This window comes from Trichomycterus rosablanca, chromosome 4 (genome assembly GCF_030014385.1).
Source record: "Trichomycterus rosablanca isolate fTriRos1 chromosome 4, fTriRos1.hap1, whole genome shotgun sequence".
In the NCBI taxonomy this organism is placed as follows: Eukaryota; Metazoa; Chordata; class Actinopteri; order Siluriformes; family Trichomycteridae; genus Trichomycterus; species Trichomycterus rosablanca.
The window spans coordinates 2,649,997-2,673,015 of record NC_085991.1 but is presented as its reverse complement, the minus strand read 5'-3'; the positions used below and the strand labels follow the sequence as shown (position 1 = coordinate 2,673,015).

Below are 23,019 nucleotides of genomic sequence, written 5' to 3'. Positions count from 1 at the left end.
AACTTACAAAATCAGCAGGGGATCAAATACTTATTTCCCCCACTGTAGAAGCACTTTGTAGTTCTACAATTACTGACTGTAGTCCATCCGTTTCTCTACTTACTTTTTAACCTGCTTTCACTCTGTTCTTCAATGGTCAGGACCCCCACAGGACCACCACAGAGCAGGTATTATTTGGGTGGTGGATGATTCTCAGCACTGCAGTGACACTGACATGGTGGTGGTGTGTTAGTGTGTGTTGTGCTGGTATGAGTGGATCAGACACAGCAGCGCTGCTGGAGTTTTAAACACCGCACTGTCACTGCTGGACTGAGAAGAGTCCACCAACCTAAAATATCCAGCCAAAAGCCCCCGTGGGCAGCGTCCTGTGACCACTGATGAAGGTCTAGAAGATGACCGACTCAAACAGCAGCAATAGATGAGCGATCGTCTCTGACTTTACATCTACAAGGTGGACCAACTAGGTAGGAGTGTCTAATAGAGTGGACAGTGAGTGGACACGGTATTTAAAAACTCCAGCAGCACTGCTGTGTCTGATCCACTCATACCAGCACAACACACACTAACACAACACCACCATGTCAGTGTCACTGCAGTGCTGAGAATCATCCACCGCCTAAATAATACCTGCTCTGTGGAGGTACTGACCATTGAAGAACAGGGTGAAAGCATGTTAAAAATTAAATCTTGAGTTTTGCAATTTAAATGTCTTTAATGCCTGTATAGTTTTATAAGTAGCATTATTTTAGTGGTAATAATTGTCCAGTGATTGAGTAGTAGCTGATTCTGGGTGGTTCACTGTGGTACAAAAAAATTCATGACAAAGAATTAAAGAAAGAAACACTTAAACAGTGAAAAATAAAATAGTTTGATTTGAGTTAAAAAAGTATCCAGACAATAATTTACTACTCTTCCAATCCACTGTACATGAGTAGAGATAGACTTTAACTTCATCTATTAATATTTTTTTTTAATTACACTGATATTGGCTGTAAATCTAGAAATGTCAAACATAAATCTTGCTATGTTGTCGAGATGACTACATGCACATCACTAGATGTTCTATGCAAAGACTACATAATCTATGAACAAGTAAGCTAAGCTAAATTTAAACATTTTAATGTGATTTATGGACTATTACTGCATCTTTTGATTTTACATAGATGTATATTAAACCTTTTTGTTTAAAAGTAAGATAATCTGTAGATTAGCTTGAAATAATTACATGCCCTTTAATGGTAATATAAATGAATTGTAATTAACTCAATGTTCTTGCAAGGTCCCCACTAATCACATTGGCATTTGTGTGTTTTATGCTAATATTATGTAAATGAGGTCCCCATTAGTCATATTTATAAGATTTTTCTAAGTCCCCACTAAACACGGTCCTGACATGACTTCTTAAATTCTGATGTTTGAACGCGTGTATGAGCTAAGAAAAATCTGTTTAGTGTGCCTGATTTTTTTCAGCCCTCTAGAGGCTGTAGAAAGGGTGGTCCCCGCAAGTGATGTTCATAACATTGGTCCCCATCTGACATGAAAACGCGTATGTGTGTGTGTGTGAGTGTGTGTGTGAGTGTGAGTGTGTGTGTGAGTGTGTGTGTGTGTGTGTGTGAGTGTGTGTGTGAGTGTGTGTGTGAGTGTGAGTGTGTGTGTGTGTGAGTGTGTGTGTGTGAGTGTGTGTGTGTGTGTGTGTGTGTGTGAGTGTGTGTGTGTGTTGATTAGCCTCAGGAACAGTTAGCATCCCTCAGGGAAACCTGCTCCACCAGATGCACGGCGGAGCCTCAGAGAAGCTAAAACGTCGCTTCTCCTTTAGCCGAGAGACTTTCTGTGAGGACGCAGAGAATGAATCTAGCTAATTAGCATCTTTTAAAGTCCGCGGCGCTGAAAGAGTCGGGACCGGACGAGCACTTAAAGTCGAACTCCGAGTCCTCGCAGCGCTCGGGGGAACCTCGTCAGATTAAATATTTACAGCGTTTTCTGCTCCTGCGCTGTTGTTTATGCTAATCGATAGCTTTTAGCCGTGACGCTGGTTAGCTTGGCGCGGCGCTGAAAGCGATCGCTGAATAAATTCTCAGATTAAATCTGTGTTATTAAAATAAACAAGAACCGTCACATAAAAATAAAAACATAAAATATCTAGTATATGGAAAAAAGTATCGGCCGTCCAAAGTCGGCTGAACGAATTCCCACAGACACACTCCAAAATCCCGAGTAAAGGCCATCGGAACTGGAAATAGAAGAAAAACTTCACATTAACTCTTTAGTGTTAAAGCAGATCAGGTGTCCACATACTTTTGGCACATAATGCATACTGGTCGACTTAAACTGTATGGGTCAAGCATTTAGGCCTGTACCGTTCTCTTGGTGTACTCTACATGTACATTTGACCAGTTTGCTGTAAGGCCTGATCTGATTTTAAAATTTTTCCAACATCACAAATTCCCACAGACACACTCCCAAATCTTGCAGGAAGCCTCGTACTGTATGGGTCAAGCATTTAGGCCGGTACCGTTCTCTTGGTGTACTCCACACATGCATCCGTCCACTTTCTCCGCATTTTAAGACCCTAATTTATAACGTGTTCATTTGCAGCACATAACACATACTGGTTTACAAGAACTTGTGCTAAAGGAAATTGTGCTACTGTATGGGTCAAGCATTAAGGCCTGTACCGTTCTCTTGGTGTACTCCACATGTACATTTGACCAGTTTGCTGTAAGGCCTGATCTTAACCCCATTAAACACGTGTGGAAGTAATTGGAATGGCGACCGCTAGCCAGGTCTCTTCGTCCAACGTCAGCTGCCATTTGGACTGAAATGGCACAAATTCCCACAGACACACTCCCAAATCTTGCAGGAAGCCGGGACCGTTCTCTTGGTGTACGCCACACATGCATCCGTCCTCTTTTTTTCGTATCTTCAGACCCTGAATTTATAACGTCTGCAAGAACCTGTGCTAAAGGAACTTGTGCTTCTGTATGGGTCAAGCATTTAGGCCGGTACCGTTCTCTTGGTGTACTCCATCTTCCTGACTCAGGAAGTGTTATTCATCTAGCATGAATAGTATAACCGCGGGGACGCGTCGCTGCTAACAAGTGTGAAATCGGCGTGGATTGTAATCGCCAGGGTGACACCTGCTCCCCCGCCGAAAAAACACACGCCTCTGAAAAAAAGAGGACGAGCGCGGGGGCGGGAGACGGAGGGGAGGGGGAAGCGAGCGTGTCTCAGAGCCCTTCTGTTACCGCAGGCTGGGAAAGTAAGAATCACACACGGGATTACTGTGAATTACACCCTGAGGATGACATCATCACACACACACACTCACACACACACACACACTCACACACACACACACACGGAGTCCAACACAGTGGTAGATGATCGCCGGGGGCAGGTTGCTTTCTGCACTGTGTGTGATAAGACCTGATGAAGGCCTCACACACACACACACACACACACACACACACACTCTCTCTCACACACACACACACACACACACACACCAAAAGTATACAGACACCCTCCTATTTATCAAGTGCAGGCCTGTTTTCTTAGTCACTCATTCACAAAGGCATGTTTTGACCACCGTGAACACATTTGGGATGAATCGGAACGTCGACTGCGAGTCCGTCCTTATTTACCAGAGCGCCGAACCAAAGGGGCACAATCACACTCCATAATCTTCTCTAGTGGTATAGTGGTCAAAAGTGTGTGACCACAGCTTCGGCATCACCTGACCCTGAGCTCGGTAGTCTCGTGGGTGGAGCTTTGGGCTAGCAACTCTTTTGGGAAAAGTTTGAATCCCGGCTCTGCCATTCAGCCACTGTTGGGCCCTTGAGCGAGGCCCTTAACCCTGTCTGCTCCAGGGGGGCCGTACAACGTCTGACCCTGTACAATTCTACTACAATTATATTTCTATTCTATTACAATTCTATTTCTATTCTGTTTCTATTCTATTACTATTCTGTTTTTATTATATTTCTATTCTATTGCTATTCTACTACAACTATTTCTATTATATTACTATTCTATTTCTGTTCTGCTTCTTTTCTATTTCTATTCTATTACTATTCTATTTCTATTCTATTACAATTATATTTCTATTGTTACTATTATATGTCTATTCTATTACTATTCTATTTTTATTCTATTTATAATCTATTACTATTCTATTTCTATTCTGTTATATGACTATTCTACTACAATTCTATTTCCATTCTATTACTATACTATTACAATTTCTATTTTATTTCTATTATATTACTATTCTATCGCTCATCTATTTCTATTCTATTACTACTCTATTACAATTCTATTTCTGTTGTTTTTCTATTCTATTACTATTCTACTTCTATTCTATTACTATTCTATTTCTATTCTATCACTATTATATTACTATTCTACTTATATTATATTTCTATTCTATTACTACTATATTTCTATTATATTACTATTATATTTCTATTTTACTGCTATTCCATTAATATTATATTTTTATTTCTATTCTATTTTATTCTACACAGCGTTCAGTTGTGAGCTGGATGGAGTCTCGATCCGATGCTGTTTCTCATGGCAGGAGCCTAAACCAGGGGTTTAACTCCAGTAAAACCAGTAAATCCCTCCGAGAGAGAGAGAGAGAGAGAGAGAGAGAGAGAGAGAGAGAGAGAGAGAGAGAGAGAGAGAAAAGCTCTTCATCTCCGACTCCATCACCTCAGATAAAAACGTTACGCTCCAGAACACACACCATTCAGTCCGGGGATCAGGAGGTGAACCAAAAAGAACAGAAACAACTTCAAAACCCTTCAGACGGGGTCTGCATCAGATTCTGATACTCAAAAAGCAGATTTTGAGAACCAAAAACTATTTTACATTTATAAATAGTCAGTTTTTCACTTTTGGCTGCACTTTTTCTCAGTCACGCTTCTCTCAGTCTTTCTCTCAGCTCAAAATTCTTCTTGAGTTAGAGTTCTGGCCCTGTTTTTACTGGTGGGCGGGATCTTGTCACTCATTGGCTGCTGGAGATAAACCCTGAGTACCTTAAATCTTGCCAGACTACATAGTGTCTATGTTATTCCAAAGCAAAAACTTCATATACATTTTTGGTTTTATAACATTCCTTATTGGTCCCCTTTTTCGTGTAGGTCATTTCCATCTCTCTTCCAGAGGCAGAGAGTAGCTGGCAAGCGACGATTTACAGTTGCCTCTAAAGTCTGCAAGATCACAAAGTTGCCAAAACCCTTTTCTTTGTAACTTCTGCTTACTAAATAAAAATTCAGAAACCTCATCTCCTTCAGAGGAGTTGGAACTATTTCAGGCTGGATTAGGGAGATGAAAGATTTCTGTATGATGTACTCGGTAAGCGGGTCTTATCTCCAGCAGCCAATGAGTGACGAGATCCCACCCACCTGTCAAAATAGGGTTCTGGCATGGCTTATTTCCAGCAGCCAATGAGTGACAAGATCCCGCCCACCTGTAAAAACAGGGCCAGAACTCTAACTCGAGAAGAATTTTGAGCTGAGAGAAAGACTGAGAGAAGCGTAACTGAGCGAGGTATAAAAAAAAAGCGGAAGCGAGAAACTTTTCAAACTAGCGAGACCGAGAGAAGCGTGATTGAGAAAAAGCGCAACCAAAAGTGAAAAACTGACTATTTATAAATGTAAAATAGTTTTTGGTTCTCAGAATCTGCTTTTCTTCTTAATACTTTTGGCCCTATTTTGACGCCATACTTTCCTGACCAATCAGCTACAAATTCCCACAGACGTACTTTAAAATCTCGTTAGAAGGCTTCTCACAGACGATGTTTGTTTTTGAAACTGTGCGACAACCAGCTCACGGTCAGGCGTCCGAATACTTTCGGCTCACAGAATAAATATTTCTCACCAGCGAAGAAAAATAAGCCATCACAGGAGAACAAAGTGAAAAGGATTGTGGGAAATGAATGTTTGGACAGAATAATGATGCCGTTTTGGGGGGTGAATCATTATAAATGGGTGAGGGATCGCCGCCCCTACACCCCCCCCCCCCCCCCCTCCCTCGTGCTCTGATCTGTTAAATGAAGCTTTTTTTAGCCCCCGAAATAACAGTGACGCCTGGACGCGGCGATTATCTCCCTAATCCAGCTCTAATCGTCTGCAGTGACGTCTGGAGGTCAGAGCTCATCACCTCCGACCCTGAAGGTCATGTTTAGCTGGTGCCACGTCTGTCTGACAAAACACACACACACACACAAACACACACATATAAACACACACACACACACTTACTCTGCAGAGATCACACACACCACATGTACTACTGGACATGCTACACACATGCTACAAACACTACACCCACTGCATACACGACTAACACATGCTCTTCAAATGCTACAGAATAAGATGCTCAAGTACTGGGTGTCCACAAACTTTCGGCCATGCATTGTTTATCTTTTTCCAGACAGGAAATAAAGCGCTAACCATTTCCATACGCACACACGACAAGTCCAAACACAGCCGGCATTAATTAGCTTAGTTAGCGTGCCTGGCGCTAACGCTCGCGGGCACGTTGAGTCGCATTACGGCCGCCGTCACTCTGCGGAGAGGTTTTTATTAATAAAGAGAAAACACGCGTCCTGCCATGTGGATCTGATCAAGGTTAGCTTTATTAGCATGTGCGTATCGAGTACCGAAATGCCCTGGCCATTCTACACAGACAGAATGCTATAGCATTCTCCAACCAGCTCGTATTTATGTGTCCGCAAACTTCCAGCCATAAATAAAATGAGAATTTTAAGCTGATATTAATGGGGAGGCTATAAATTAAGCCCGAAATAAAATAAAAAAATCCACGAGAACGGATCATTTGATCCTCGTAGCGTTTCCATTTTCACATTTCCTCCTTTACATCCCATTAAACCCCACCGAGGCGGAGATTCTCCGAGGGGATCGCATTTTTTTAGGGTCTCCGTCTTGTCGGATTTTAATAGGCAGCTAAAGTTCCATTAAAAAAGTTAAAAATTAGCGTCCAGATTCAGTTCCAGCAAGCGACTTTACTAGAGCCGCAGTCAATCTGCTAATGTGCTATTGGGTGCTAATGAACTAGCTCATCAGTGCTGCGTGGATACGAGTTGGATTTAAAAAGCAAGACAACTTGCAAACAATTGTAACATTAGCATTAGCTTGGCTTCAAAATCAAAACTGATCGGCTGTGTCTGAGGGAGGGTGTGCCGAGGGTGTGCCGAGGGGCCTCTACTGGCAGGTCGATGGTACTGCACAGAGACGGTGAATAATAATATGAAACACGTGTCGGGGGGCATGTGCTAGGGAATTGGATATGACCAGATTGGAAGAAATAGGAAGGACAAGGACGGTTCCCCGGTCTCCAAAATCAGTTCCGTTAAAGCAGTGGGAACAGACCAGGCTGTGACGGGCGTCGGCTGGTCACCTCTCCTCTCTGAAACACACGCCGGTTATCTGATAGCTAGCAAACTCTAATTAATACCGTTATTAATGACTCAGTAATACCTCAGTTAATACCTCAGTTAATACCTCAATTAGTATCTCACCTGTTGTCTCAATTAATACCTTAATTAACACCTCACATTATACCTCAAAAAACACCTCAGATAATTAAAGCAATAAGCCACGAGAGGCCGTGCATTACTGTGATTTTAGCACGGGAAGACGTTTTTGGCATGACGCGAAGCAGAGTGCCTAAAACTTCTTTCCCCGTGCTAAAATCATAGCAGTAACGCACGGTCTCGAGTGGCTTATTGCTTTTATAAAACGGCGGTCAACATAAAATATACTAAATACAACAATGTTTAATTCATAAATGTATTTATTATGTATAAACTTACAATAAAGCATTCTTCCGCGAGGCAAAATAGTTCGATTAACAGTGTTGCTAGGCAACATGAGGGCGAAAATAACATTAACTTTTTCTATTCAGTGGTGTATTAATATGGAATGATGTGAGGTGGTCCTAGGTGTGCGTTTATCGGGGATTTTACAACGGCTTCGAACGCGGCTCAGCCAATCAGATTTTAGGACCAGAACTATCCGTTTTATAAGCCTCAATTAGTACCTCGCCTATTGTCTCAATTAATACCTTAATTAACACCTCACATTATACCTCAATTAATACCTCAGTTAATACCTCAATTAATACCTCACCTATTGTCTCAATTAATACCTTAATTAACACCTCACATTATACCTCAATTAATACCTCAGTTAATGCCTCAATTAGTACCTCATCTATTGTCTCAATTAATACCTTAATTAACACCTCACATTATACCTCAATTAATACCTCAGTTAATGCCTCAATTAGTACCTCACCTATTGTCTCAATTAATACCTTAATTAACAACTCACATTATACCTCAGTTAATACCTCAGTTAATGCCTCAATAAATACCTCAGTTAATACCTCAATTAGTACCTCATCTATTGTCTCAATTAATACCTTAATTAACACCTCACATTATACCTCAATTAATACCTCAGTTAATACCTCAATTAGTACCTCATCTATTGTCTCAATTAATACCTTAATTAACACCTCACATTATACCTCAGTTAATACCTCAGTTAATACCTCAATTAGTACCTCACCTATTGTCTCAATTAATACCTTAATTAACACCTCACATTATACCTCAATTAATACCTCAGTTAATACCTCAATTAATACCTCACCTATTGTCTCAATTAATACCTTAATTAACACCTCACATTATACCTCAATTAATACCTCAGTTAATACCTCAATTAATACCTCACCTATTGTCTCAATTAATACCTTAATTAACACCTCACATTATACCTCAATTAATACCTCAGTTAATACCTCAATTAATACCTCACCTATTGTCTCAATTAATACCTTAATTAACACCTCACATTATACCTCAGTTAATACCTCAGTTAATACCTCAATTAATACCTCACCTATTGTCTCAATTAATACCTTAATTAACACCTCACATTATACCTCAATTAATACCTCAGTTAATACCTCAATTAATACCTCACCTATTGTCTCAATTAATACCTTAATTAACACCTCACATTATACCTCAATTAATACCTCAGTTAATGCCTCAATAAATACCTCAGTTAATACCTCAATTAATACCTCACCTATTGTCTCAATTAATACCTTAATTAACACCTCACATTATACCTCAATTAATACCTCAGTTAATACCTCAATTAATACCTCACCTATTGTCTCAATTAATACCTTAATTAACACCTCACATTATACCTCAATTAATACCTCATTTAATACCTCAATTAGTACCTCACCTATTGTCTCAATTAATACCTTAATTAACACCTCACATTATACCTTACTTAATACCTCAAGGTGCCGACCCAAACCTTCAAGATGAACAAGTCATAGGCGAAAGGCGCGTCACTGGAATTCTGGATGCAAAGAATGCTCTAGGCCAAAAATCTCGACGTGATTGATGTCATTCAGGTCTTTTATAAGCACCACTGTTTTAACACAGAGGTCGATAGTGACACAACAGCTGGCCACATCTGGAAGCCATCGTGCCACAGATGTTGGGGCGGTAGATGTGATGGAGAGATGCAGATTTATACGCTGTAGTGTTTTTATGTCATCCATGTACCCTCTGATATTAACATACAATCTATTAAACACACAATTTAAATGTTCTACAGGGAGTGATGATGATCTATCTATCTATCTATCTATCTATCTATCTATCTATCTATCTATCTATCTATCTATCTATCTATCTATCTATCTATCTATCTATCTATCTATCTATCTATCTATCTATCTATCTATCTATCTATCTATCTATCTATCTATCTATCTATCTACTTGCCATGTGTATTGTTCATTTCCAAACGCTGCAGCTCTGGATTTGGATGCTAATCAAGAACAAGGAGCTTAGGAAGGATGTACAAAAGCTACGACAACATTTGGAGAAGACAAAATTACAAAACTGATGTGGTCTACAGCGATGTGCAGGGTCTGATGAGGACATTCGGTTCTACACAAGGTAAGATATTACTCAAGTGACAAGCTATATTGCTCTGTACAGCGTCCTCTGACGATCTTGCTTTTCCCGTCTTTCTTCGCTCTTTCTTATCAGCAGCCGCTCATTAAATCACGTCATTTTCTTTTTTTACTCCGGCTGCGTCCGATTTTAATAAGGTGCGTAATAAACCCCTCTCAGAGTCGCCTCGCCGTCCTTCGGGAGCGCAGGACCTACATTTTGGCGCGAGGTGTTTCAACAGAACGTTGGTTTACTCTCAGGCACGATCGCTGGCCTTGTTTTCATTTCTTTTCCCGTCTTCAGGGGTCTGAAGTAAAAATGATCCTTTTGGCGTTTGGGGAAATGAACCGGTGAGAAGGACGAAGAGGGAAAATGAGGAACAGCTTGGTGGATGGAAGCGAGTAGATTGATATTCCATAAGCCGTAAGCTTGTTCAGATTTTATTTATCCGGAGAAAAGAACCCCCCCATCCCCACCCAAACCGAAACATCTGGCCCGGAGTGCCCTCCTGCTCCGACCGAGCCGTGAGAGCGGGCGCGAGTGCGGCTCTTGAATAAAACACTCGCCCGGGGAGCACTTGACCTTCAAACATCCTTCATGTCACTAAGTTAAAAGCGACCCGATGAGACTCACGTACGAACCTGCCGAAATACGACTTGCCAGATTTGGTTAAGGGGGGTCAAGAAGGGAGGGGGGGGGGGGGGGTGATGCTAAAATTGACAAGATTTCCCCAAAGAAATTAAAATAGACTGAAGAAAGCAAACGTCTCTCACAGCTTTCACTTCACATCTGGTTCGACTTCTGATCACAAAGCAGCTTGTTTAAAGAATCTTTTATTGAGTCGTACACGATGTGGCCAAAAGTATTTGGACACCAGACTATGAGCCTGTCGGGCATCCCAGTCAAAAACAAGTACTTTAAACCACCTCCTTGTTTCTACACTCACTGTCCATTTAATCAGCTCCACTTACCATATAGAAGCACTTTGTAGTTCTACAATTACTGACTGTAGTCCATCTGTTTCTCTTGAATGGTCAGGACCCCCACAGGACCACTACAGAGCAGATATTATTTAGGTGGTGGATGATTCTCAGCACTGCAGTGACACTGACATGGTGTGTTAGCCTGACATGGTGTGTTAGTGTGTGTTGTGCTGGTATAAGTGGATCAGACACAGCAACTCTGCTGGAGTTTTTAAACACTGTGTCCACTTACTGTCCACTCTATTAGACACTCCTACCTAGTTGGTCCACCCTGTAGATGTAAAGTCGGTCATCTTCTAGACCTTCATCAGTGGTCACAGGACGCTGCCCACGGGGCGCTGTTGGCTGGTTATTTTTGGTTGGTGGACTATTCTCAGTCCAGCAGTGACAGTAAGGTGTTTAAAATACACTCATACCAGCACAACACACACTAACACACCACCACCATGTCAGTGTCACTGCAGTGCTGAGAATAATCCACCACCTAAATAATACCTGCTCTGTGGTGGTCCTGTGGGGGTCCTGACCATTGAAGAACAGCATGAAAGGGGGCTAACAAAGCATGCAGAGAAACAGATGGCTGTTGATGCTCTATGTGATATTTTCACCTGGAACAACAGCTGAGCCTTGACCCAGCATCACAGGGAAAAACGGGTACTACAACTGGCACATTTGGTACTCGGGTGTCGCAGAGGTAAAGCACACTATTCCCTTCAGTGCTGACATCTCACGCTCGATAATCTCAGCTCGCCGGGCGTCTATACGGACAATGATTGTTATGACCTCTGCTGGCTGATCGATGATGCTGCACAGAGACGGGGGATAACAGAGATCAGTGCGTGATACAGATCTCCATATGAACCCGTCTCATCGGTCAGGAGTGGAGGTCTGCACCAGTAGAGAGGTGAAATTCGATCAGGGAATTGGATATGCCTAAATTGCTTGGTACTCCAAGTCCAATATTTTGGTACCAAGACTGGAAAGAAGAGACGTAAGGAGTAAATGAAAGGAACTGGGAGTGTGAGGACCAAATCACAGGAGTCTGGAGGTTCCTTTGTGTGTGTCTATACTGGGACTGTAATCGGTTGTAGCGGCGAGTCTTTGTATTTTAGCCTTTCAGGACAGAAAAAAAGAAAATCTGTAAACGCTGAAAGACTAGTCAGTGCCGGAGAGAGAAAATTACACCTCAGACAGAGGTGCTCACAAAGAAGAAAAGTCGGCGAGACAGAAAGATCTCCCGCTGTTATGACAGTAAAACATTCTGGGATGGTTACGTATTCCCTCTGACGGTGCAAAACTGGGGCTGAGGTTGTGATTTTCTTTGTACTCTGTGTGCACATCGTCATTCTGTCCTTCAGAAAAGACAGAAAACATGAAACTGCACTCGCACTGCTTTGTTGAGATGATCTTTTTCCTGCACTTGACTTTACAATACACACTACACACATATGTATATATTTATACTGTATATAGCACATACAGTGTTTTCCTATATGGTAGTACTTGTCACACTGCTGTAAAATTATAATTGCATTACAGAGTCAATATTTCAGCCTGATCGATGTCGTTATGGATCCGAAACCTAGCTGGAAGTACCCTGAACAAGGCGCTATTCATGACTCCAGTTAAAGAAAGATCACTAACTGTGAACTATTACCAATGTAAAGCAGCCACAGTGGGCACAGGAGGTACTGAAGAGATACTGTCTTGGCCTTAGTGGTGGAGTCACTTAAGTTCCTGGGCACCACCTTATCCAGGGACCTAAAGTGGGAAAAGAACACACTCTCCATCGCCAAGAGGGCTCAGCAGAGAATGTTCTTCCTGAGACAGCTGAAGAAATTCAACCTGCCCCAGAGTCTGCTGATCCAGTTCTACACAGCAATAATAGAGTCCATCCTTACATCGTCCATCACCATCTGGTTTGGTTCCTCAACATCACATGAACGAGCCACACTCCAGCGTATAATCAGGACAGCGGAGAGGATCATTGGATGTAGTCTGCCAACGCTTCAGGACATTTACAACAGCAGAGTGCTGAAGCGTGCCGGCAAAATTACAGCAGACCCCTCTCATCCTGGACATCACCTTTTTCAAACTCTTCCAACTGGCAGAAGACTCAGGACAATAAAAACAAACACATCCAGACACGCTAACAGCTTTTTCCCCAGAGCTGTAACACTTTTTAACCAAAGTTGTTCTGTTGGGCAAATGTTGGTAAATACGTTCTATGTTACATGTCATACACGTGTAATTATCTGTACTATTATGTGTATTGTGTGTACTACTGTGTGGACTATTGTGTGTATCATTGAGTGTATCACCAAAGCAAATTCCTCGTATGTGTAACATACCTGGCGAAATAAAGTGATTCTGATTCTGATTCTGATTGGTTTCCACTGGGTGCTCTGTTTTTCACCCGTCTCCTAAAACATGCTAGTAGGTAGAACGTCCACGCTGAAGTGCTCCAGGTCTTTGGGGACTGTCCAGTCCAGACTGAAGACCTCCACATTGAATCACCCCAGGTTCCTAGGAACCTCAAGACTGGGGACTCCAGACAGGTCTAGGTTCATGGGGACCTAGATTTAATTCTTGTCACTATTTACTTTCTTGGTTGATTTCCAGTGGGCGCTCCGTTCTTTATCTGCCTCCCAAAACATGCTAGTAGGTAGATTAGCTACTCTGAAGAGCTCCAGATCTCCAGACAAATCCTGACTGGACCACTGGAGGTTTTGCATTTTCATCAAGTTTTCAGTGGGTTCTTTGTTTTCCCCATCCAAAATATGCCAGTAGGTGAAAATTGATTGTCAAATTATATAAAGAGTAGAGAAAATATAATGAAAAACTGATCACTTTTAAAATAATAATAGACGGCCTTTCTTCTTAAACCTGGTTGGCACGCTGGTGTCTTTTAGATGGACCCTCCACATCTCGTTTAATGGTTAATAAGTACAAATAAATAATTGGTCTTGAGAGAAGGCGCACGTATACATCCGAACGACATACCACGAAATTCACACTCCGGGTTCCAACCTGTAAATCTACTGTACTAGAAGACCAATTTTGTTCTTTGTTTTCTAAGGTTCTTGAAGATCATCTCACCTTCCCACTTTTCCATCAAATCCAAGACGATCTAAGAACCAGGAAATTAGCTTCGTGCTATCTCGCAGGACGTCAATCATGCCTAATTTCTGCTCAATCACCGAGCTGTGGAAAGCGGATCCTTATCAGAGTCGTTATCGGTCGATTAGGAACCGTGTCGCCGGGCTGAAAGAGGTCCTACATTCATGAGATCTCCCTCAGGGCTGCTGGACAGCTGGAGCATGCTAATCTACCAGAACGGGCTTTGAGGTTCTGGCCTCGGATCGGCTTTCCCAGACTGTAATTATGATCTCGGGAATGGAGAGTAGCGGGAACGGCAGTCACGGGCAACTAACAGCAACCCTGCACTCGGGAAAAACGCTCTAAAAATGGCTGCTTTTGATGAATGACCGGCTTGAACATTCCAGGAACGCACCGGCTATTACAGATGAAGTCTTACACTGAATGTTTGGAGCACGTGCAACCTGGTCCGAGAAGTCTGAGACCCTCTAAAGATGTAAACAGGGGTCTTTTGCTCAGGGTTCAAAAGAAGAAGTCTTTCCTGACCATCAGTTCTTTTGGGCTTACAAAAATGAGCACAAATTCCCACAGACATATTCCAAAGTCTCGTAAGAAGCCTTCTCAGAAGAGTGCCTGTTGTTTTAGCTGGCGAGTCACACAGAGGTCACTCGAGGTCACTCTATTTTAATAGCATTTGTCCGACAAGCTCATGTGGTCAGGCGTCCGAATACTTTTGGCTGTATAGCGTACGTATCTAATAAACCACCGAGTCTAATTGAATTCTCATCATTTTCCGTTATTTGCCTTTTTTAATGAAAGCACTTAGCCGTTCTCAGACCACGTCCTCCCAAGACGGCGAATCCACCAGGCTTTATGAATATTTAACGCCGCTCCAGACCGTCTCGTCTCCCGAGCGGCCCCTGAAGCTCACCGGTGCCGGGTTAGAAACGCCGACTATTACCTAAAAAAGCCTGCAGATAAACAAAGGAGACAAAAATGACCCGAGAGCTTCGGGCTTACCAAAACAGAAACAGTCAGCGATTACATTCCTGTGCTGGTGGACCGGTGAGCCTCGCTAATGAGTCTATTAGCAGCCGTGCCGTCTAAAGAACGCTAGCGGGGAGAACGAGAAACTCATTTCAATATCAGCGGGCAAAACCAGGTAGCACCCAAACAGTTCGGAAAAGCACTAGACGATGAAACGTTTACGACTGCTGTAGCTAAAACACATAAATTCAGTATTTAGAACAGGTGTCCCAATACTTTTGCTTATATAGTCTAACTAGCTGTAATTATATGGACACAGAAAAGTCACCAAGAAGGAATTATAAGACACTAGTAAAGTCTCAGGTCGCTTCTGTAAACGTTCGGTTCACGGTGTATCGCTTAAGCACAACCCACATCAGTATCAGTACTGAATTATATCCGACACACCAACCAGGCTATCGAGCCGCCGCCAAGCTAGCAGTCACTACTGTTATTGAACATCTCCGCTCTCCACTTTTAGAAGGATTTGCAATTTAATCTTGGGGTTTTATCGCAGCATAATAAAATGTATGTATTTTATTTCTGGCCTCGAGGACGACTCGTTCCACACAGCCCTTTTCAACCAAAATGAAATAAATGATAATACGTTCCTAAACTGGTTCCGTTCGGGCTTCTTGAAACCTTGGGCACCAGTTTCCACCAGTTTTAACTGGAACCAAGGATGCGTCTTCAAAGGGTGGCGCGGTGGCTCGGTGGGTAGCACTGCCGCCTCACAGCAAGAAGGTCCTGGGTACGATTCCCAGGCTGAGCAGTCTGGGTCCTTTCTGTGTGGAGTTTGCATGTTCTCCCAGTGTCTGTGTGGGTTTCCTCCGGGAACTCCGGTTTCCTCCCACAGTACAAAGACGTGCAAGTGAGGTGAATGAAGATACAAAATGGTCCATGACTGTTTGATATTAAACTTGTGAACTGATGAATCTTGTGTAAGCAGTAACTACCTGTCTGTCAAAGTGTGTAAAACATGACGTTAATATTCTAATAAATAATAATATATAATAATGCACAACACGCACAACAGAACACACTACAGGCGTAGTTGTTTAGCTGCTGTTGCAAATGTTTGGTTTTATCCGAAAAAGCAAGAATGGATCAAATATTGGCTATTTACGAGGGATCTTAAAAAGTTTCCTCACTTGTACTGTATATTGTGATTATAAGTGGTAAGGGTGTAGGAGGAGGAGGAGCAATCGATCGTGTCTGAGAGGCGCTTATAGTCCGGATTTAGCTCCATCTGATTTCCACCTTTTAGGATGCTCAGAGAAGCTTTAAGGGGAAGAAGATGTTCATGTGATGATGATGTAAAAGCAGCGGCGCATCAGCAGCTGACGGCATTAAAAAGTTGGTACGACGCTGGAAAAATGCATCGGAAGGTGACGATGTAAAAAAGTGCTGAAACTTTTAAAGGTCCCTCGTATTTTGGGTGGAAAGGTGCCAAATGATTCAATACTAAGTTTGCAAACTTGAATGGAGCCGGTCCTCCCATCGGTCAGAAAGGGCTAACAGAGCTTTATAGTTCCTCCAACGACGTCTGCTGGTTCCCAAATACGTTACAGCAGCGTCTGGGTCCTAACAGAGCAGCTAACAATAGATTGTAAATACCATTCATGCATTTTTAATGATTGTTGTATGTAAAGCGCCTGTGGGGATTTACGCTCTTTTAAAGGACGTCTGAGGAGCAGAAAAGGACGTAGAGCTTCATGTGGACGTTATAATGACTGAGTTTTGGTGTTTTTCGGCCACACTTACCACACACCCAGGTGTATAAAATCAATAACATGCTTCCAACTTTGGGGCAACGGTTTAGGGAAGGTTCCAGCGAGAGCCCTTGTGTTTGATGATTTGATGTGGGCACAAATCCCCACAGATGTGTGTAAAACACATAAAGCACACTGAAAGAATCTTACATGGTGTTTTATTCACTGTATACACTACATGGCCGAAAGTATACGGACGCCTGATCGTGAGAGAGCGACCTCTGTGTAAACATTGAGAAAAGCTTAACATACCATAATATAAATTGTTCAAAATATAAAATCATGTTTTGTAATTAATTAAAGGTAATTATGATGCGTCGTCTCACTTATCCGAATCCAAGCGTCAAGGTTCTTAAAAATCTGTGAAACGCCGGCTCAAATGCACCCAAACGGGAACCAAAAAAACCATAAATGCCAGTGAAACAGCATGAAGCTTCTTTAGCTCCTCGCTGGACCTCTCGCTGTGTCCACGGTCTGACCATTAGCAAACGACGTGAAGCCACTCAGCAGCCATTACAGACGAGGGCTCGAGCAGCACGGAGGAACGAGCTGCACCCTTTTATCACCCTGGTTTAGACGGAAATAAATCCCCATACGTACATCCGGAGTCCAAACTTTACTTACAGCGAACAGCTGACCATGAGCTGGCTGGACTGGCCATTCCATGCCAAAGCGACTTACAAATGAGGGTTAAGGGTCCTGCTCAGGGGTCCAACAGTGCCAATCTTGTAAGCACTGGTCCAGTCTATGTACTACTACTGCACTTAAGATTATTTTACTCTTCCTAAAAGGCTGTGGGAATTTGTGCACTGATGCTGGATGACTAGGCTCAGAATGACCATTTTAATTCATCCCAAATGTGCTCAGTGGGGTTCTGGGGTTAGGCCAGGGGAGTTCCTCCACACCAAACTTCACCAAACTGTCGCCACCAGGTTGAATGCGTTTATTAAAGGGTGTCCGTGTACTTTTGGCCATATTTTGTAGTTCTGGACTTGGATTAGTAAGTTCAGAGCTGTGGCACACAACAAAGCGTTCGACTGGCGGCGTACCGGACGACGCGAGTGGATAATTCAGTCCCGATAATCCCACCACGCTCCCCGGCGTACAGACGAAAGCCTGGTCATGTGGGCGAGTTAATTAGGGTGGTCTGATCCCTCCGACGCTATCAAAACACTATTAGGAGCGATTTAGCCTGCTAACGACGTTCCCCTTCGGTGCCGCCAAATGAGACGGAGGCAAAAGTGGGAATTCTGGGACACAAAACAGCTGGATCGATTTCAGCAGCTGCATTCGCCTCGAAAAACTCAGTGGATCGTTTGGTGTCAAAGACGAGGATTCGGGGGAGGTTACGTCTCGATAACTCGTCTCTCCTGAACCCCAAATCGCTCGAATGTTTAGCCAGGAAACTTCAGAGCGGTTTCATTAGCATCTAGCGCCAAATTGGCACCGTTAAAAGCGATACCGACTGAAAACAAAGACAAGCGGCGAGACCGGCTGAAAAAAGGGCAAACGGGGGCACCAAACCCTTCATGAGTGACCCTAAACTTCCCATATTTGGGGGTCGCTAAGTGGATACCAAACTTGGCGAAGTTTTCCCCCCTATGTCTGTCCGTGCTTGGGACCTGCACTAAGAGCGCACTGAGAAGTACACCTGACAACAGCTAGGCTGTTTCGGGTCTAACCCCTCTTCTGCTCGGAAACTAGCCAATCACGTCAGCCAATCACGTCCAATAAAGCAAATGAGGTTGAGGGGTCTTGCTCAGGAGTCCAACAGTGGCTACTGCTTAACCACTATGCTACTACTGCCCTTGTGCTAGCCAATCATACGCAGAGATCTGCTTGGCTTTTCAAAACCTTTCCAGCTGAGCGGTGCCTGTTAAGGACGCGAAGGCAGACCGGCTCTATGTGGATGTGATGCTTAATTCAGTTTGGTTCAGTTCAGTTTGGTCCAGTTGAGTCTAGTTTAGTTTGATATAGTTTAGTTCAGTTCAGTTTGGTCCAGTTTAATCTAGTTTAGTCCAGTTCAGTTCAGTCTAGTTTAGTCCAGTTCAGTTTAATCTAGTTTAGTCCAGTTCAGTCCAGTCCAGTTTAGTCTAGTTCAGTCCAGTTCAGTTTGGTTCAGTTTAGTCTACTTCGGTCCAGTTCAGTTTAGTCCAGTTAGGTCCAGCTTAGTCCAGTCCAGTTTAGTCTAGTTTAATTCAGTTTGGTTCAGTTCAGTTTGGTCCAGTTGAGTCCAGTTTGGTTCAATTCAGTCCAGTTCAGTTTAATCTCGTTTAGTCCAGTCCAGTTTAATCTAGTTTAGTCCAGTTCAGTCCAGTCCAGTTCAGTTCAGTCTAGTTTAGTCCAGTTCAGTTTAATCTAGTTCAGTCCAGTTCAGTCCAGTCCAGTTCAGTTTAGTCTAGTTCAGTCCAGTTCAGTTCGGTCCAGCTTAGTCCAGTCCAGTTTAGTCTAGTTTAATTCAGTTTGGTTTAGTTCGGTCCGGTTTGGTCTAGTTTGATCCAGTTCAGTTCGGTCCAGTTTAGTCCAGTCAAGTCCAGTTTACTCAAGTTCAGTTTGGACCAGTTCAGTCCAGTTCAGTTAAATTTAGTTCAGTCCAGTTCAGTTTGGTTCAGTTTAGTCTACTTTGGTCCAGTTCAGTCCAGTTTAGTTTGGTCCAGTTCAGTCCACTTCAGTTCAGACCAGTTCAGTTCAGTTCAGCTTAGTCCAGTTCAGTTTAGTCCAGTTTAATTCAGTTTGGTTCAGTTCAGTTCGGTCCGGTTTGGTCTAGTTCAGTTCGGTTCAGTGCAGTGTAGTTTGATACAGTTCAGTTCGGACCAGTCTTGTCCAGTCAAGTCCAGTTTACTCAAGTTCAGTTAAGTCTAGTTCAGTTCAGTCCAGTTCAGAGCAGTTCTGTCCACATACTTCTGCCTGGTAGGACAAACAATAATAAACAACCGACTACTCACGTTGGCAGTCGTCCTTGCCCTCCTCAAAGCCCGGCTTGCAGACGCAGCGCCCGATGGGCACCAGCCACCCTCCGTCTGCGCTGCAGTACATCCTGGGCGCCTCGAACTCCTCCGAATCGTTAACGCACGACCCGAGCACCTCCACGAGCGCCGAGTCGCCCCCCGTCACCGTATCGGGGAAGTGCGCCAGGTTGTGCACGGCGGACGGGCACTTCTTGTAGAAGACCCGCAGTGAGACCAGTGCGATACACGCCCCGACGTCCTGGAAGGCCAGGTAAAAACCCTTCTTGCTGAGGTTGCTGATGTCCCGGACCTCCGTGTTGAGCTTCATGACGCGGTCGCCCACGTCGGTCTGGGTGAAGCTCTCGTCCGCCGCGATGGTGTCGATCTTGACGTACTGACTCTCCCTGATGAACCACAGGTTGTCGTTGTTGGACTCGTGGTAGTACACGTTGAAGGTCTCCTTGCAGGTCCCGGGGACGCCCGGCAGGCTGTTGCAGTCGCGCAGCGTGAACTTGATCTCGATGTAGACGCGCTGGGCGGCGTGGCGGGCGATGTGGCGCGTGCGGAGCCAGTTGTTCTGGCTGGCCTCCATCACGTTGCAGACCTGGTACGAGCGCATGGGCGTGTTCCTCTCGTCCATCACGCTGATCTCCTCCCACTAAAAAACAAAAACAAGGAAGAAATTAAATCATAGAATCACAGGTGACACTGTCCACAGCCAAGCAGGCTTCACACTGCCCCGCCCTTGTGAGAAAGAAGCTCCTGATGCTGATGGTGCTTCAACAAACTCTTGTCAAGGTTTTGGAAGCTGATTTTGGAGGAGGTTCGAAGCTTCTTGGAGTACATCTGATCTGGATAAACTCTTGGCAAAGAGACCACTGTTCCACGAAATCTGTATAGCCAAAAGTATTCGGACACCTGCTCAAAAAATCTGAACTCAGCTGGAATGACAACCACTTTGTCTCACAAGACTGTGGGAATTTGTGCCCATTTGTAAGGCTGGTCCGTCGTTCAAGAAAGCCTCAGTTGACGTTCCGGTTCGTCCCAAAGCTGTCCAGTGTGGCTGAGGTTCAGAGATGTGTTTCAGCTACATATAAAGGAAACTACTGTATATGCTTCTGACTTTGCAGCAACAGTTTAGGGAAGGCCCTGTGTGCCCCCGTGCACAAAGCAAAGCTCTATAAAGACATGAAGCAAACAGAGTGACCTTCTATTAAGCTAGAACCACAGACTGTCCTTCTCATAGGACTGTGGGATTTTGTGCCCATTCGGTCAAAAGAGCTGATTTGTCTCAGAAGTCTCAGTCTACTTTCCGGTTCATCCCAAAGCTGTCCGATGGGGCTGAGGGTCAGAACTCTGTACAGGCACACAATGACGTGTTTCAGCTACATATAAAGTAAACTATATGCTTCTGACTTCGCAGCAACAGTTTAGGGAAGGCCCTGTGTGCCCCCGTGCACAGAGCAAAGCTCTATAAAGACATGAAGAGAACAGAGCGACCTCTGTGTGATCTTTTCAGCTGGAACGACCATCACTCTGTCTCACAAGACTGTGGGAATTTGTGCCCATTTGGTTAAAATAGCTGAAACAAATTAGGGAAGGACCTTTCCTGTTGCAGCATGATTGTGCTCTATAGAGACATGAAGAAAAGCTCAGTTTAAAAACCAAAAACTCAAGTGACCTTTGGGAACAAACAGGAACATCAAACAAGCAGCCATACAAAAGCTCTTTTGACTGAATGGACACAAATTCCCACAGTCCAGAAGCTGCAAAGATCACATAGAAGTCGCTCCATTTTAATATCATTTGTTTTTGTCAGGCGTCCGAATACTTTCGGCCACGTAGCATAGCCAGAATAAGCTGAGACGCGGCGACCGTCTCCATCTGCTTCCACTCACGCGAGGTTCAGTAACCGAGAACGTCTCGAACGGGCGAGAAGAAAGAAAATAAAGCCGCCGGGCTCCGACTCTCTAACGTCTGATCTCAGGAACCATTCGGCTCCGGCCCAAATAAAACCCGCGTCTCAGCGGCTCGCTCAGATCTGGAGAGGAGAGCGGCGGCCGGCGGACCACCGGCGCTTCAGAGTCCCTTTGATATTTTGAGAAATGAGCCGGTGAGGCTGAGCGTCGAGCTCTGAGCAAACACAAACCAAAGCTGCTTCAGCAGAGCTTCATCCAAACTGTCTGAGCTTCATCCAAACTGTCTGAGACCATGAGCTTTAGTGTCGGGAGGACCATGAGCCTTTGCAGCTACTTTTGGTGATTTAAAAGGGTCCAAAACACCAGAACACCCAGTTCAGTTCAGTTCGGTCCAGTCCAGTTCAGTTTGATCCAGTTTAATTCAATTTGGTTTAGTTCAGTGTGGTCTAGTTTGATCCAGTTCAGTTTAGTTTCGTTTAGTCCAGTTCGGTAAATTTAAGTAAAGTCCAGTTCCGTTTAGTCTAGACCAGTTTAGTTTAGTTTAGTTTAGTTTAGTTTAGTTTAGTTTAGTTTAGTTTAGTTTAGTTTAGTTTAGTTTAGTTTAGTTTAGTTTAGTTTAGATTAGTTCGGTTCGGTTCGGTTCAGTTCAGTCTAGTTTGATCCAGTTTAGTCCAGTTCAGTCCAGTTCGGTTCTGTTTGGTTCAGTCCAGTCCAGTCCAGTTCAGTCCAGTTCAGTTCGGCCCAGTCCAGTTCAGTTTGGTCTAGTTCAGTTCAGTCTAGTTTGATCCAGTTCAGTCCAGTTCAGTTTGATCCAGTTTAGTTCAGTTCGGTCCAGTCCAGTTCAGTTTGGTCTAGTTCAGTTCAGTCCAGTTCAGTCCACTTCAGTTCAGACCAGTTTAGTTCAGTTTAGTTCAGACCAGTTTAGTTTAGTTCAGTTCAGTTTAGTTCGGTTCAGCTTAGTCCAGTTTAGTTAAGTCCAGTTTAATTCAGTTTGGTTCAGTTCAGTTCAGTCTAGTTCAGAGCAGTTCAGTTTGGTTTAGTTCAGTCCAGTTTAATCCAGTCCAGTCCAGTTTACTCAAGTTTAGTTCAGTCCATTTCAATTTGGTTCAGTTCAGTCTAGTCCAGTCCAGTTGAGTCCAGTTTACTCAAGATTAGATTAGTTTGGTTCTGTTCAGTCTAGTTCAGTTTGGTCCAGTTTAATCCAGTCCAGTTAAATTCAGTTTGGTTCAGTTCAGTTCAGTCCAGTCGTGT

General features: G+C 43.5%; 1 protein-coding gene across 2 annotated transcripts in view; it reads right to left on the bottom strand.

Annotated features, from left to right (window-relative positions):
* The window catches only part of epha4b (eph receptor A4b), an 87,783-nt gene that overhangs the window by 47,371 nt on the left and 17,393 nt on the right, over positions 1-23,019 (bottom strand). For both annotated transcript variants that reach the window (XM_062993796.1, XM_062993797.1), the window contains exon 3: positions 19,847-20,507. In XM_062993796.1, the coding sequence (XP_062849866.1) occupies positions 19,847-20,507 (661 nt within the window). The remainder of the gene's footprint in view (positions 1-19,846; positions 20,508-23,019) is intronic.